This window comes from Rhinopithecus roxellana, chromosome 13, assembly GCF_007565055.1.
Source record: "Rhinopithecus roxellana isolate Shanxi Qingling chromosome 13, ASM756505v1, whole genome shotgun sequence".
NCBI lineage: Eukaryota > Metazoa > Chordata > Mammalia > Primates > Cercopithecidae > Rhinopithecus > Rhinopithecus roxellana.
Window position 1 is genome coordinate 120377736 of NC_044561.1, and position 16856 is coordinate 120394591.

At 46.6% G+C, this 16856-nt stretch overlaps 1 protein-coding gene across 3 annotated transcripts in view; it reads left to right on the forward strand.

Moving 5' to 3' along the window:
- EYA2 (EYA transcriptional coactivator and phosphatase 2) overlaps positions 1-16856 on the forward strand; it is a 300584-nt gene that overhangs the window by 95445 nt on the left and 188283 nt on the right. For 2 of the 3 annotated variants that reach the window (XM_010384164.2, XM_030915788.1), the window contains exons 2-3: positions 2336-2454; positions 13558-13603. In XM_010384164.2, the coding sequence (XP_010382466.1) occupies positions 2346-2454; positions 13558-13603 (155 nt within the window). In that variant the 5' untranslated portion in view covers positions 2336-2345. Of the gene's footprint in view, positions 1-2335; positions 2455-13557; positions 13604-16856 lie in introns of those variants that run through there. The other variant, XM_030915789.1, reaches the window with a different exon arrangement.

Below are 16856 nucleotides of genomic sequence, written 5' to 3' on the forward strand. Positions count from 1 at the left end.
GTGGAATGCATCTGTGTCCATTAACCGTACAGTTGGTTCCAATCCAAGGATTCAGTTAACTACAAATCCAAATATTCAGGGGGTGGGATGAGCACGGTGGCTCATGCCCCTAATCCCAGCAGTTTGGGAGGCCGAGGCAGGCAGATCACCTGAGGCCAGGAGTTCAAGACCAGTTTGGCCAACATGGCAAAACCCCGTCTCTGCTAAAAATACAAAAATTAGCTGGGTGTGGTGGTATGTACCTGTAATCCCAGCTACTCGGGAGGCTGAGGTAGGAGAATCTCTTGAACCTGGGAGGCAGAGGTTGCAGTGAGCCCAGATTGTACCACTGTAGTCCAGCCTGGAAGATAGAACAAGATTATATATATATATTTTAAAACAGTGTATATAACAACTGTTTACATAGTGTTTACATTGCATTGGACATTATAAGTAATCTAGAGATTATTTAAAGTATATGGGAGGATGTATGTGTGTTATGTGCAAATACTCTACCGTTTTCTATAAGGGACTTGAGCACCTGCCAATTTTGGTGTCCATGGCAGGGGGCGGGAATGGATCCTGGAAACAGCCCTCCTGGGACACTGAGGGGTGGCTGTATTTTTGAACTTTATTTTGAATAAGCATTTAAGTTGCTATTAAAATAGTGTTTTTTTTTTTTTTTTTTTTTTTAAATACATGAATCACCTTTTTTAATCTTCACCATGACTGTTTTCCAGATGAGAAAACTTTTAGTTTGGTACCTTGCTCAGAGTAGTGGGTAGCCCACTGGGATTTGAATTTGCAACCTTTTCCCAGCGGGATCTGAGTTTATAAGCATCACACCACTGATGGCCACGTTGTGTTTCACTAACCGAATAGTAATTGATCTTGCCAAGGATGACTGTGATAATGATGTGCTCACAATAAATTTAGCCTTTCTCTGAAGACAACTGTGGGTTAAACGTTACTGGTTGTAGTTTAGACCTTGGAAAATTGCTACACCATGTATAGTAGTGTGTGCATTAACCAGAAACCTCATTTTCTAAACCCAGTGGGTGGGAATTTATTTATTAATATTTATTTTGAGACAGGGTCTCACTCTGTCACCGAGGCTGGAATGCAGTGGCATGATTACAGCTCACTGCACCCTCCATCTCCCCTGACTCAGGTGATCCTCCTACCTCAGCCTCTTGAGTAGCTGGGACCACAGGCATGTGCCACCATGCCCAGTTCACTTTTTTGTATTTTTCGTAGAGATGGGGTTTCGCCATGTTGCCTAGGTTGGTCTCAAACTCCTGGGCTCAAGTGGTCTGCCACCTCGGCCTCCCAAAGTGCTGGAATTGAAGGCGTGAGCCACTGCGCCCGGCCAGAATTTAGAAGGAGCAACTACCAACATGGTGCAAGAATTGGAAATGTTTTCAATTAAAAAATGAGAAAGACCAAAGGAGACTTCATCCCTGCTCTCCCCTGCCCACCCCCCATAGCATATTATAAAAATCATGGGTAATTCAGGAGCCAGTATGTTCTCTCTTGGTCAGGACCACAGTGATGAACTGTGGAGTATTGCCACCTAGAGAGCTGTTAATGATGCCGATGCCTTTTGAGCTTTTCTCCGTCCGTGCAAGTAGTACCATGTTTGTTTGTTTTGAGATGGAGTCTCATTCTGTCGCCAGGCTGGAGTGCAATGGCGCGATCTTGACTCACTGCAACCTCCGCCTCCTGGGTTCGAGCAATTCTCCTGCCTCAGCCTCCCGAGTAGCTGGGACTACAGGCATACGCCACCATGCCCGGCTAATTTTTCTATTTTTTTTAGTAGAGATGGCGTTTCACCATGTTGGCCAGGATGGCCTCGATCTCTTGACCTTGTGATCCACCCGCTTCGGCCTCCCAAAGTGCTGGGATTACAGATGTGGGCCACCCCGCCCACTCTCTTAACCACAGTCAACTCCACGTTCTCCCTAAGCCTCTGGCTTTTGGAAATCTAAATCCAAATGCTCCCTCTCTGCCTATCTCCCTCTTCCTCAGCTGGGAAGTTGCCCTAGTTTGCTCTGGCTCATTTATATGACATTGAAAAGAGACCAAAATATAATTTTTCTAATGGCAAAATACAGCAAGAAGGAGGGGAATGTTTTAATCAACTGGGTGTATTCTCCAGCGGGGAGCAAGAACTTCATTTTAATTTCTCATTTCCCTTTGATGAAAACTTCAGTGAATTTTTATCATGTGGAATTTATAAGAAGGCTGGGTTTAGGTAATCAGCTTTAATATTTATACTCTTAGGGAAAGAAATAGGAATCATTAGCAAGCATGCATAATTAATGAATAAATTATATTTCCCTTTGTTTTCTTTCAGGTATAAGGAAATGCTAGAACTAGTGATCTCAGCCAGCCTCACTGTAAACAGCGCTTGTCTGGAGACACTGAAGTTTCACCGTGCTGACGCCACTGTGTGGACTCTGAGTGACAGAGAAGGTAGGCTTCCTGCTGTGAGTTTGGGTCAACAGATGTGGTGGTCCTAGGTCACCCTGAGAATATCGTAAGCGACAGACACGCATCCTTTCCAAAGTACTGTCCTTAGGACAATTTCTCCCCCTGCCATTTAAATGCTTGCCTCTGAACCAAAACTTTGGCATGCATCTCTGACAATTCTGTCTCATCGTTAGAGATAAAAATATGCTCGTTCATATCTTGAACTTCCTTTCTTGGTCTCCAATTCCAAGAAATGCTGACACCACCACAGATGATAGTCACTTTGGGGTGAGTCCCAGGCCCAGCCCTTGGATGTGATTTGCAGTGTCTGCTTCCGGCTTTGAGCTCTGTCCTCTACTCTGTTCTGCCATCCCCTTGTCCAAGCAGGCGTCTTGCTTACAGGGGTTTGACATTAGGACAAGAACTCGTCTGCCTCTTGCTTTCAGGTCGGGTTGGAGTCAAGGAAGCAGAGAAAAATCAAAGTTGTTTAAAAAAGTATTGGCAAATGATGCAGTCGAACTAGTTTTCACTAGAACAATTCCAGCTATTGTTTGTTCTGTTTGGGATCTGTCAGCCTTCCTGGTAGAGCTTGGAGTTAGCAAAAGGCATTAAGCTATTATGTTTAACCATAGGGCTTAACCCTTTCTTTGGCTGGCTTTGGGATTTGCTGCTGGTGTCCTGAGACCCCCTCGTTGTTTTTCCTTCACTATCTGTTTGACGCCAACTCACGGGGCGCAAATGCTGTGTAACTGTCTTAGAAAACAAAAGTGACTTGCGTCTAGTGGAATATAACATCACAAGGAATTGGCTTTGAAGCCAATGCAGGCTCCCATGAGTAATTATTGCTGTCAGCAAGATAATGACATTTCTCCTTACATGCTGGTTACAGAGCTGGAACTGCGTTGATGAAAGTACCACCAAGTGGCTTGGGCTCTCATGCCAAAACTGGATGGTGAGGAGCACACCCTCATTCTTCCTGGCACTTTGGACCATTCTTGTAAACCGCCCTGGGGCCTTTGAGAGTTTAAGAAAATGTACTGAGCCCTGTTCAAAGACATTCATCATTTTCTTTCCAAATAGAGACACAAGTCCACTTAAGTAGAGACACAAGTCCACTTAAGTAGAGACACAAGTCAACTGTCCTCATTTGAGAGCCGGTAGTAACAGGAAAGGGCATAGGCTGCTGAGTGGGGAATCCCAGCCCCACTGCTTCTCAGCCAAATGATCTCAGGCAAACCGTTTAACTTTTCTGAGCCTCAGTTTTCTCACCTGTCAAATGGGGGCATAATGGCATACTTCAGAGGGTGCCGATTACAAGGAGAAAGTGAGGTGATGGGATGTAAAGTGTCTGGCACACCTTGGGGGCGTGGTGCATGGTTAAATGTACCATTCCATCGTCGTTCTCCTCTGAACCAAATAACCATGGTAAATTCAAAACAATGGTTGCGCACAGGGCAGCCCGTAGCCACATCTGGCCCTGGAGTTTGTCTTTGTTTGGTTTACACTAGGTTTTAAGTAAAAGTGAATTTGTAAAAATTGGGAGCACTCACATACAAATCTGGAGTTCTAGTTTCTCTTAAAAGGATGAAGGCTGGCTAGGAGCAGTGGCTCACACCTGTAATCCCAGCACTTTGGGAGGCTGAGGCAGGCAAATCACGAGGTCAGGAGTTTGACACCAGCCTGACCAACATGGTGAAACCTTGTCTCTACTAAAAATACAAAAAGTAGCCGGGCATGGTGGCACATGCCTGTAATTCCAGCTACTTGGGAAGCTGAGGCAGGAGAATTGCTTGAACCTGAGAGGTGAAGGTTGCAGTGAGCCGAGATTGCACCATTGCACTCCAGCCTGGGCAACAGAGTGAGACTCCGTCTCCAAAAAAAAAAAAAAAAAAAAAAAAGGCTGAAGGCTTTAGCAACTCTGGGCCTCCACTCCACATTCCCTGCTGGCTGCCACTGGTAGGAGCTGAGAGGCAGCTGTCCTGTAGGTGAATCCCTGCCTCTCCCTTTTGTCCTTCATTTTTATGAGCACCTACTTTCTGCCAGGCACTGTTCAAAGCAACATAACTCTAGATTCATTCTCCTCCTCCCTCTTTATCACCATCAGAGCAAACATTCGGCACTTGTCATATGCCCGGCGTTACTCTATTAACTCATTTAATCTTCACAACTCTAAAAAGCGGGTCCTGTTATTATCCCCATTTTACAGATGAGGAAACCAAAATGCAGAGAGGTCAAGCAGCTTGATTGAGATGGCACAGATAGCCCAGATTTGAAGCTACATAGTCTGACTTCAGAGTTTATTCTCCTGATCAGTACTCTGTACTGTTTCTCATTTAATTATTATACAACTACTAGGCTATGAGCCCATTTTACAGACATGGAAGTTGGGGCATGGAGGAGTTACGTAACCAGGTTAAAGTCATACCAGAATCAAACCCAGGCACTCTGGTTCCAGAGTTCCCCCTTGTAAACCATTTCTAACTCACTTTCTGCCAAGCCGTGAGAGTCTCCAGACCCTAGATCTTCAATTCTCGCACAGTGGTGAAATCCACAGACACACTCCTTTTTGTGACTTGGAGCTGTCAGTGCCCTTTCTACTGCCCTGGAACAAGCTGGCTGCCATGGTGAAGGCTTTGAGGGTGGAAGCGATGGGGCAGAGAGAGGTTGCTCCCAAATTCAGAACAGGTAGCGCCAGTGAGGTCAGGTTACACACACACACTTTCTCATGGGGCAGGTGGTGAGCTCCAGAAACTCTGCAGGTGACATTCCACCCTGGAGCGTGACCGCCAAGTGCCGGATTATGCCTCTCCCCCTGCCTGGCCTCCTGTTCTCCCTCCTCCTGGGTCATGCCTTCTATTACAGAGTCTTTACTAGGTGGCTTCAAAGATCCTACTCAAAGGAGGACCCCAGAGAGTCGTGAGTCACAGGACCTGCACTCAGGGGGATTCTGGAGGGAGCGTGGAGCCAAGAAGCTCCCCAGTGGCTTCCACTGCATTCTCACCTCTGCTGCTTACTGGCCGTGGGACCCTGGCTAGTGGCCTAACCTCCTTGAGACCCATTTGCCTCATCTGTTTAATGAGAGTAATTATTCCACCGACCTCACAGACTCAATGTAAGGATGAAATAAGTTAAAACAGGGAGTGGTTTATATTAAGTTAAAACTTATTCTATACTTTTTAAGCACACTTAGTTAAAACTTAGTGTGCTTAAAAAGTATAGAATAAGATCTGAATTCCTTATCCTTGGCCACCAGGCCCTACTTATCTATCCCTGGAAGCCTCCCAAACTCATCTCCCTCCCTATCACCTTTGCTCCTTGGGCCCAGCCCCTAGCCCCTTTTCCTTTGCTTTAACTGAGAAGCATGATTCTGTGCCCTGGGCCTTTGCACCTGCTGTTTCCTCTGTCTGGACCAGTCTTCACGCAGGCTCTGCAGGACCAGCCCTCCCTCAGTTCTCATCAGAGAGGTCTTTCCTAATGAAAGGAACTGCCCCTTCCTTCCTTCATTTGTTCATTCATTTGTTGAACAAATGTTTAATCAGCCATGTGCCTGGCATGGTTTTAAGTACTAGGGAGACAGCATGGAAAACCCTATCCTCATGGAGCCCACACTAGGGTGCTGACAAAGCAAAAAGCTGACGATGATGGTAAAGAAGTATACAGCACGTTGCATGGTGATGCGTGCTGTGAAGGAAAAAAGCAGGGGAGGAGGATGAGGAATGCCAGGGTGGAGGGTTGCAGTTTTTGTTAGGGTGGCTAGAAAAGGGGTCCCTGAGAAGATAACACTTGAGTTAAGACCTGTAGGAGGTAAGGGAGGGTGCCACATGGCTACACAGAACAAGAGCCTTATGCACAGAGAAGACAGCAAGTGCAAAGGCCCTGAGGCAGCAGTGTGCTCCAAAAACTTTACATATATTAATACAAACATATATACATATACATATTTAAGTTTCTATTCCTGTTTATCATGTAACTTAGTGCCTGGCTCATGGAAGATCCTTAAAAATTATTTCTGGGTGAGTGAAGGGGTGGGTGGATGAAGACAGGGTAGGTGGATGAAGACAGAGTGGTGCTGAGGAAGCCCAGATAACTTTAGAGGCATATTGGCTCTGAATCCTTAGTAAAGTTTCCTTCACTTCCCCCTGCCTCATTTTCTACATTTGCATCGTACTGATAATAATTTCCTCACTGGGTTGTTGTGGGGAATAAAGAGATCATGCTCATGCAGTCCTTGGCACAGTAACCCTGGTTTGTTTGGAGGAACCACCTGAGAAATATTACCTGTTATTCTTTACGATTCACAGGAAAAATGGATTTGAATTGTATCTTGTCTCAGGGAAGGGGTGGTGGGGAGTTACCCTGAATAGAGGAAAATTTTTCTTTTAAAATGCAAATGCATTTTTTCAGAAACTGATGCTCTAATCTCATTAAGTGTTTCCAAGGAACTGCTCTCACTTCCTGCACCTCCTCTGCCCTGGGCGTGACAAGACCTCATTTTCAGTTTCAGTCTCACCGGTTCCAATCTGGAGCTGATGGGTTTTGATTCATTTCGTCCAAGCCAGGCTGAGCTGCCCAGAGCTTCGCCCAGGTACTGGCCTGGGGAACCACACGTCAGCTTCATCCTTCTCACCTTTAAGGCTTTTGTAGTTGTTCACACCCAGAACAACCTCTACCTGTGTGGAACAGAAATCCCGTTTTGTGGGGGTAAAGGGTGCTATTAATCCCATCGTAGCCTCCACAGGTAAAGAACTTCCATTGATGGCAGTAGCTCACAAATGTCACAGTCTCGAGCCACTTTCTGTCATGTATTCAGACCACCTCTACAGCCACTTGGTACTAATTTGTTTTTTTTTTTTTTTTTTTTTTTTTTGAGACTGAGTTTTACTCTTGCCACCCAGGCTTGAGTGCAGTGATGCGATCTCGGCTCACTGCAACCTCTGCCTCCCAGGTTCAAGCAATTCTTCTGCCTCAGCCTCCCAAGTAGCTGGAATTACAAGTGCCCACCACCATGCCCTGCTAATTTTTGTATTTTTAGTAGAGACGGGGTTTCACCATGTTGACCAGGCTGGTCTCCTGACCTTAGGTGATCCACCCGCCTTGGCCTCCCAAAGTGCTGGGATTACAGGCATGAGCCACAGTGCCCGGCCTGTTGTTTCTTTAGAACAACTCCTTTGAAATAAATTCATTTTAAAAGGATGACTTAAACCAGTTCCAGAAATGAAAAGTTATGACTTTGATGGTCTTGTTGTGATTCTAATGTGCATAAAATTAATTTGCAATGTTTTCAGTCAAAGAGGGAGTATTTATGGACTCCCAAAAACCATCGCACTCTAGGACTTGCCGCCTCGTTCCTTTCTGTCCTCAGTGGCACCTCCCACAAGAGACAAAGGGCTTGCCCATGGTCACAGAGCCTCTCAGTGAGAGTCAGAATTGGGGCACACACTTCTGGACGCCTAGCATCGTGTCTTTCCAGCTGTCCCTGTCCCTAGTATGGGAGTGATTTAAATCACCCACACGAGGAAGATGAACTGATACAATTTACAGACGTATACCTTTATAGCAGAGACCTGCCTCAAGACATCTCGTTGGCTCTACAAATTGTCTCATCTCACTGGGGGATCCCTTAGAAGCCGGCCCCTGGGGTCCAATTAGGCAACATAACAGCGGTTGCTGCTTTCAGAATCATTAGCTTCTTAATCCTCCCAGTGAGAGGTGAAAAAAGTGTGAACATTCAAATTGGGCTCATGGATTTAAGTGGCTTAACCAAGGGCCCCCAGGAGAGCTGAAGCTAATAATAGCTCCTCTGTGCTGAGCACTTAACCATTTGCCAGGTACCTGTCCCATCTGCATATGTACAAGATATTGCCCCAATTTGCAGATGAGAAAACTGAGACTCAGAGGGAAGAGGTGAAGGGCACAAGGTCTCATGGCTGTATTGCAGCACAGCCAGGATTTAAATTTGGATCTGACCCCTTAAGCCTATGTGTTTTCTTTGGAAAGAACATCAATAAATTATGAGAATGGGTTGTAGACTTGGCCCATAGTAGATGCATGATAAACATTTGTTGACTGCAAGAATGAATGTGTGTCCTCGGGTAAGTTGCTTCACACAGTCACTCACATACACAATTGCATGTAGTGTGCACTCAGTACACACAGACTGAAGCTTTAATTTCCTCTCTTGAAACTGGATCTTTTGCTTTGCACATTTATATTGTCTCCGTGGCCCCAATACGCACTTGAGTTTGTGTCTTCTGAAATGGAGATTTCTTTTTATGAACCCCAAATTGTGATAATGCTTAGTGATGTGTAATATTGTATTAGCCAGTGGTCTAAACTCTCACTCCTCAAAGTGTGGTCTGTGAACCTGCAGCATCAGCATCGCCTGGAGGCTTCCTTGACCAACAATCAGAGCCTGTGTTTTAATAAGATCCCCAGGTGAATCCTGGTTCCAGGTGCGCTGGTCTCAAATGTCCATCGCTTCCTTCGCACCTTGTTATAATTGCAGTTAATTACTCATTTGTGTGATTATTTGTTTGTCATCCATCTCACTCACTAGACAGGAGGCTTCAGCTCCATAAAGACAGGGACCCTGACTGCCTTGGCTCACTGTATTAGTCCATTCTCGCACTGCCATAAAGAAATAACTGAAACTGGGTAATTTATAAAGAAAAGACTTTTAACTGGCTTACAGTTCCGCAGGCTGTACAGGAAGCATGGCTCGGGAGGCCTCAGGAAACTTACAATCATGGTGGAAGGCAAAGGGGAAGCAGGCATATCCTCCATGGCTGGAGCAGGAGGAAGAGAGGGGGTGGCAGGTGCCACACACTTTTAAACAACCAGAATCAGATTTTGTGAGAATTCACTATCATGAGAACATGATAGAACTCACTCACTATCATGAGAACATGAACCTACGGGAAAATCCATCCCCATGATTCAGTCCCCTCCCACCAGGCCCCTCCTCCAACACTGGGGATTACACTCGCTATTGTAACCCAGTTCTGAACTCATGCCTGGCACTGAATGAATGAATGAATGAGCTCAGCCCAGAGGCTGTGGCCATCTGCTCAGCTGATCCCTCTCTCCTCACCCCTAGGAAGCTTGGGAAGAAGAGGAGGCTTAGTGTTTAAAATTCAGAAGGAAATAGAGGAGGTACTCTGTCCTCCCTGCTTGGCAGCCAACTGGCCCATTATGCATTAGCCGCAGCCCCTTTATCCTGTGGGTCCATTCTCAAGCCCTGGGGGAGGATGAAGAAAGGGCAAAGCTCAGAGTAAACAGATTTGGTTCTGCTGGGCGCCAGCTCATTAGAGCTGCTTTCACTACCAGCAAAGTGGATCTAAGTTGCCATCAATGACTCCTCGGTTGACCTTGACCTCATAGCCTACATGGTTCGATATGAATCCATCATGGCAAGTTCAATGGCACCAACAAGGTTGAGAACAGAAAGCTATGATCAGTGGGAAGTCCATCTCCATCTGCCAGGCACCAGATTCCAAAGGGGGCCACTGCTGCCAGCATTGCTGCCACTGAAGAAGGTGCCTTCATCACCCTAGAGATGCTTGGGGCTCACCTGAAGAGTGGCATCAAAGGGGCATCATCTCTGTCCCTTGTGCTGATGGCCTGTGTTCGAGATGGGGGTGACCTACTCCCTCTAGATTTCCAGCAAGCCATCTGCTTGTCCCCCCAAAAGGATCTATGACAACCATGGCATCATAAAGGTACACATGACCACTGCCTGTGCCCTCTCTGCCCCTCTGGCAAGCTGTGGTGCGATGACCATGAGACTGTTCAGAGTGTATTCAGTGGCACTGCCAAGGCTGTGGCAAGGTCATTCATGAGCTGAATGGGAAGCTTGCTGATACAGTCTCTTATATCCCCACCCTCAGTGTGTCTGTCCAGGATCTGACCTGCCATCTAGAAAAAGCTATTGAGCACAGGGACATCAAGAAAATGATGATGCAGGCACCTGGGGTCATTGAAAGAAATTCTGGGCTACACTGAAGACCACGTTGCTTGCAACTGTGACAATGATGCCCACTTCTCCACCTGTCACACCAGGGCTGGCGTTGCCCACAACCACCAGTTGGTCAAGCCTACTTCCTGGTACTGTGATGACGTTTGGCTACAACACCTGCAGGGTGGACTTTCTGGTCCACGTGACCTCTGAGGACTAAGAGCTCTGGACCACCAGCAAGTGCGCAAGAAGAAGAAACGTGTTCTCTGCTCCTGGGCAGTCCCTGCCCACCTCTGTGCCAAAGAAAAGAATCTCCACCCTTGACACTGTCCCATCCAAGGCTCCCAAAGGAGGAAAGGAGCTTAGAGAGCCCTGTCTTATCATGTGTATTAATGATAAAGATGATCAATGAAGTCCACACCACCCTAACCATGGAGAAAGGAAGCAGAAAGGGAGGAAGAAGATCATTCCACATAGAGTTTAATACACTCACTCTCCAGTTTCTCAATTCCCCCGGGTGTCCTGGGATGAAAAGGTTAAATGTGATTGATACCAGCAGACAACAGGAAAAAAAGCCTGTGTTTTTCAAAAATCACACAATTGCCAGAGGAAAATCTCTTTGCACTTACAAATGCCTGTTTCTCGCTTGCACAGTCTTCCTGAGGTTGCTGGGGTGGGAAAGGGAGAGTATTACAGGTCTGCGTAGTGGGGGAGGGGAACCTGTCTGCCCAGGAAGGCAGGTTGCTCAACAATTCAGAGGAACTGGGTGGAAGCTTGAAAAGGAGCTGGGTGAGGCAAACATGCAAATCATGCCATGGAGATTGGCAGAAAAGACGCTTGCCTCCAATTTATGGAATGCCGAGTTAATTCGAGCCCATAGGAATGTCGTTCCCATAGATTAAGATTTTTATGAATATTTACATATTTATGAAATAAAACATTCAAAATGTTTAATTCAGTAACTTATGCAGTACTAAATGCACTCAAGTCATGGGCTTTTACCAGGAATGAGACTGTGGCTGCTTCAGAATGAGACAGTTCATTCTCGAACCCTGCGGGAGGAGGAAGAAGGGGTGATGGGGTACAGGACACCCCGCCTAGGAGCAAACCCAGGGTAGGGAAATCAGCATTGAGTGAGTGCCTACTGTGTGCCAGGGGCTTTCCTTGACATTCGGCTGCTGCTATTCTAACCTTTTCTTGGAATGTGATACATAATGCGAAATATATTTCTGCATTGTTGAACTCACACGCATACACACACAACACATTCTCACACCTGTACCTGCAACAAAAGTGTTACACAATTCCTTCTTACTATGGGCGATACATGCTGCTATCGTATATCATAAAATAGGCAATTCTCCTTAATTCCAGTTATGACTCTCTAAATGAACTTCAAGACCACCACCCCCGCCCCGACCCCAGTGGTTTGGGACTTGAACAGAGTTTTGCTCAGCCAGAGGGAGGGAATTAAGAGTGTTGACCTTGGACTCACACAGCTTTTGGGTTCAAGTCCCAGTTCCCTTGCCCATGGCTGTGTGACTTGAACAAGGCACTTGACCTTCGGAGCCCCGGTTTCTTCATCTGTACAATGGGGTTAATAGCGTTGCATGCTCAGAGCACTGTTGTGAAGACTCAGTGAGAGCCTGTCTATACGCAGTTAACAAGGGCCTGGCACATAGTCAACCTCTAAGTGAATGCCAGTTGCTCTTATGACAATGACTGTCATTGTCAGCTGTAGTGTCATGGTTGAGAAGACAGACTCTAGAGCCAGACCACCTGGGTTCAGGTCACAGATCCACGCTATACTTCCTGTGTGGCCTTGGGTGAGTTACTTAAGATCTCTGTGCCTACAGCTGTTCGTCTGAGGATGAGAATAGAACTTTTCTCATAGGGTGGTTATGAGGATTAAAATAATTAATCCAGGTAAAGAATTTAGAAGAGAGCTTGGCACGTGAAAAGCACTGGGTAAATGATGGCTATCAGCATCATCTCATTTCATCCTCTCCTGTCCTTGCAAGATAAGTATTTTCATCCCCATTGCAGAGGGGGGAGCTCTGAGGCCCAGAGATCAAGGCAACCTGCCTGAAGTCCCATAACTAGGAAGTGGCAGAGTTGGAAGTGCACGTTGGTCTCCTCAGCCTCCAGCACAGAGGCTGAGACAGGCTCAGAGCGCCACAGCCTTAGGGTGCGATGATGACACGGCCACTGCCCTACAGAACGGGGAGTGGGCATTGGCAGGTTGACACTGTTGCCATCAGTACACACATTATCTAGAATTTGTCCAGGACTCTGCAGTGAGGACATTGAGTTGCATTGTTCAAGATGATGGAGCACAAAAGTACTTCCCAGTGCACTGTCCCTATGTGAAATTATCCTCTGGCAAATGTCTCTCCCAGCTTAACTCTGTCACCTTTTCATCACCGCCTGCATATTGCCTCCCATCAATGATTGGACATTGCATACCGAGGGATTGGATGTAAGGTACCTGCATCAGGAGCCCAGGTCTCATCCATCTTTCTGCTCCACCACCCTAGGTGGAGCTCAGGAGATGATCCAAGAGGTTCCTTCCCCTAAAGTGTTGGGGTCAGCTGCACCTGCACCACATGGACTGGAAGTGAGGAGGCAGGGGAGGAACATCAAAGCGATGTCATTAGAAGAAGGGAAATGGATACAGGATGAGCAAAGCCAGCCGATGTCTGCCATGCTGGGGTTCTTGGGGATTGCTTTTGAGGAGGGAAGGGAGTGGTTTTCCATCCAGGAGTGGAAATGGCACCAGCTTGTTCCACTTCCCAGCTGTGCTGCTGCCTAGTCATGTGACCTGGCTCAAGCATGTTCCTTCTGTCTCAGTCTCTCCATCTGTACATAGATGGAGAAATGGACTCTACTCTGACGTTTCAAGATGCTATGGATTCTTTATATGTCATTTTTCCTTAACTGCCCAGAGACAAAGCGCACCTAGAAAGGGTTCTGAACTCCTCAAGAAGTAAAGTGCTGAGATGTGGCTCCTCAGATAAGCATCTGTGGTGGAGAAAGCCGCGGGCAGCACCCCTCCAAGTCTGCTCCTGCTTAAGTGGTGTCTGAACTCACCACCTCTGCAGAACATCACCCTAATCACTAAAACCCTTCCAATTTTTCTTTTTCTCCTCCAGGCATCACCAGATCAGCCCCCCTGAGAGTGTCCCAGCTCTTCTCCAGGTGAGTGCCATTCACCTGTCTCTTGCTCACACACCCTCCTTTTCTTCTCTCTTGGAAGGTAGAGGTTAAGAGAAAGGGCCAGATTCCCTGAATAGGAATCCCAGCCTCAGCACTTCCTAGCTGAGTGAGCTTGAGCAAGTCACTCCACCTCCCTGGGCCTGAGCCTTCCCATCTGGGAGAGGGGGACAGTCATCCTGCCTAACCCCATGAAACAGCAAAAGCAGGTAAAACACACTTAGAATGGGGCCTGGAGCAGAGTGTCCTCAGAGTCTTAGCTATTATTTTCTTCTTTCTTCTCTTCATTCTTTTTTAAAAATTCTTTCTCCCCTTCCTCTCCTTTCCCATGCATAGGAAATTTCTCAATTTCTTCCTCCCTTCCCCACCCCCTGCCATCTTTTTCTCTCCTTTCCTCATTCCTTTCCTTTCCCTTCTTTTCAACCTCCCTTCTTTCCCTCCCCCCAACCCCAACACAGTCTTGCTCTGTCACCCAGGCTGGAGTGCAGTGGCACAATCTCGGCTCACTGCAACCTCTGCCTACCAGGTTCAAGCAATTCTGCCTCAGCCTCCCAAGTAGCTGGGATTACAGGCTCCCTTCTTTCTATCCTTATTTCTCTCTCCCTTTTTCTCTTTCCCTTCCTCTTCCTTCCCCTTTTGTCCCTCATCCTTTTCTCTCCACCTCTCTCTCCTTTTTCCCCTTCCTGCTTTCATTATTTCTTTATTTTATTTTAAGTTCCAGTATACACATGCAGAACATGCAGGTTTGTTACATAGGTCAACATGTGCCATGGTGATTTGCTGCACCTGGGAACCTATCACCTAGGTATTAAACTCGCATGCATTAGCTATTCTTCCTGATGCTCTCCCTGTCCCCTGCCCTCCCCCAACAGGCCACAGTGTGTGTTGTACCCCTCCCTGTGTCCATGTGTTTTCATTGTTCAGCTCCCACTTGTAAGTGAGAACATGCAGTGTTTGGTTTTCTGTTCCTGTGTTAGTTTGGTGAGGATAAGGGTTTCCAGCTTCATCTATATCCCTGCAAAGGACATGATCTTGTTCCTCTTAAATGGCTGCATATGTCCTTTTAAATGGCTGCGTATGGTGTACATATACCACATTTTCTTTATCCAGTCTATCATTGATGGGCATTTGGGATGATTCCATGTCTTAGCTGTTGTAAATAGTGCTGCAATGAACATACGCGTGCATGCATGCTTTCTTCCTCCTCTACCACTCACACATCACTCCTCAGTACCTAACCCCACATTGAGCCCTGGAAACTCGGAGATGGATGAGATGCAGTCTCTGCCCCTGGAGAGCTAGTCTAGTGGGCAAGCTAAACCAGGAAATCAGAGATCTCAACCTGGTGCCATAAATGCTCCACCACAGGCACATGCTGGGGCAGTGGGAGCTCAGTGCTGGGATGGCCTTGCCCAGAGCCCTCTGGGTGCTGCCCTTGGGAGCAGCCATCCTGAGCCTGCTGCTGCATGCCATGCCCTGGGTGCCCCTCCGGCTAGGTGGTGAGCTTCTCAGCATCTGGAAATCATCCTTCTTCTCCAACATTGGAGCAGCTGTTGATAAGGAAGGCATTTTCTTTGCCTTCCTTTCCCTCCAGAAGATGTTTTGGGGAGTATTAGTAGCAACCGAGGACTGTTAAATCTACCTAACTTTTTTAAGGCCTCAGAGTTAGAAAGCTCCACCATCCTTCCTCTGGGTTTTAACTTTAGCCCCTGTTTAATCTGAGCCACTTGAATGAGTTTTGATGGCAAGCAGGAGTTGATAGGCTTGGGTCTCCAGCTTCTATTTCTCTTCTAAGGAAGGGTGTGAATTGGGAACATTTTCAAATAAGGCTGTCTGCTCTGCAGGTTGCATGCTTCTCAGTGCCCCAGAGAGCTGAAATATTGATGAATGAGACGCCTTCCAGGACTGGGACTGACATCTCCAGCTCAAATGAGTTTCTTATGCATTTTGCAACAGGTTCCCCCAAATAACCCTTTATCATGGCAGTAGTCAAAAAGAAAGATGGGCATAGGGACATCTGTTTATAATTCCATAAACTTTTGCACTCACCTGCTATGAGGCCTCAGGTGGAGGAGGAACTCTGGAAGCAAACAGGCTTTAACAAAAGTGACGTCATGTAACCAACATTGAATCAGACACAGATTGAGGAATCTCATCAACATTTACCTGTACGCTTAACCCGGTTATGATAATTAGACGCATCATAGTTGTGGTGTCTGAGGGAGGGTGGCAGAGCCGAGGGGTTAAGGGTGTGGCCTCTGGAGCCAGGGTTCAAATTCTGTATCAGCCGTGTTCTTGTGACGTGTTATTCACCTTTCTGCCTCTGTCTTCTTACCTGTAAAATGGGGATAGAAACAGAAATTACCTCCAAGACTTGTCACAGTTGTGGTGGAGTTTAAATGAGCCAATTCACATGAAGTAACTAGGACAGTGCCTGGCACGTAGGCATGAGAATTAACTACCTTTACCACTAAGGGAAGTGGCCCTTGTAGGGATTGTTGCAGACAGGGTGTGATTCGGTCTCAAGAAGTGGCTGCTGCTTAAATCCAGCTTATTGATAGCACCACACAGGAGTGCAGACCCAGGTATGCTGAAGCACCTGGTTTTCAAGAGAAGGGAGACAAAGCGAGTGTGTGTGTGTGCATGCCTGCGTGTGCGTGCATGTGTGTGTGTACGTGTGCATGTAACCTGGTTTTCAAATATTAGCAACAATTTCAAATTAGGAAAAAAAAATAACTTCAGTGGCCAAAGAAATTATATCCATGGATCTGTGGACTGGATGTGGCCCCTAGGCCACCATTTTGCTCCCTTATGTGTTTGAACAACTCACCTTGACTTTATTTATTGCTATCTGCAGGGCTGGATGAATCCCAGTCCTGTGAGAAATAGCAGATTCATGGTTCCAAGCATGGGCTCTGCAGTCAGACTCCTTCATTTAAGCTCTGTATTTACCACTTTGTAGCTGTGTTTTCAGCTCTCTGAGCTTTGGTTTCCTCATCTCTAAACCAGGAGAGATAAGAGCCTCCACCCCAGGAATTTCATAAGAGCATCCATGAGATATAATGTACATACCAGTTGCATGTGACATAATTCCCAACCCTTAGTAAAAAACACAGTGCTTGGCAGCACCCACAGTACAAATATCTTAAGTAGGGAACCCTGTATATCCTAGCCCATTATAGAACCTGTTGTTCTCCATGGAGTAGAGAACCCATTTGTGATCTTTGGTTGCAAGCAA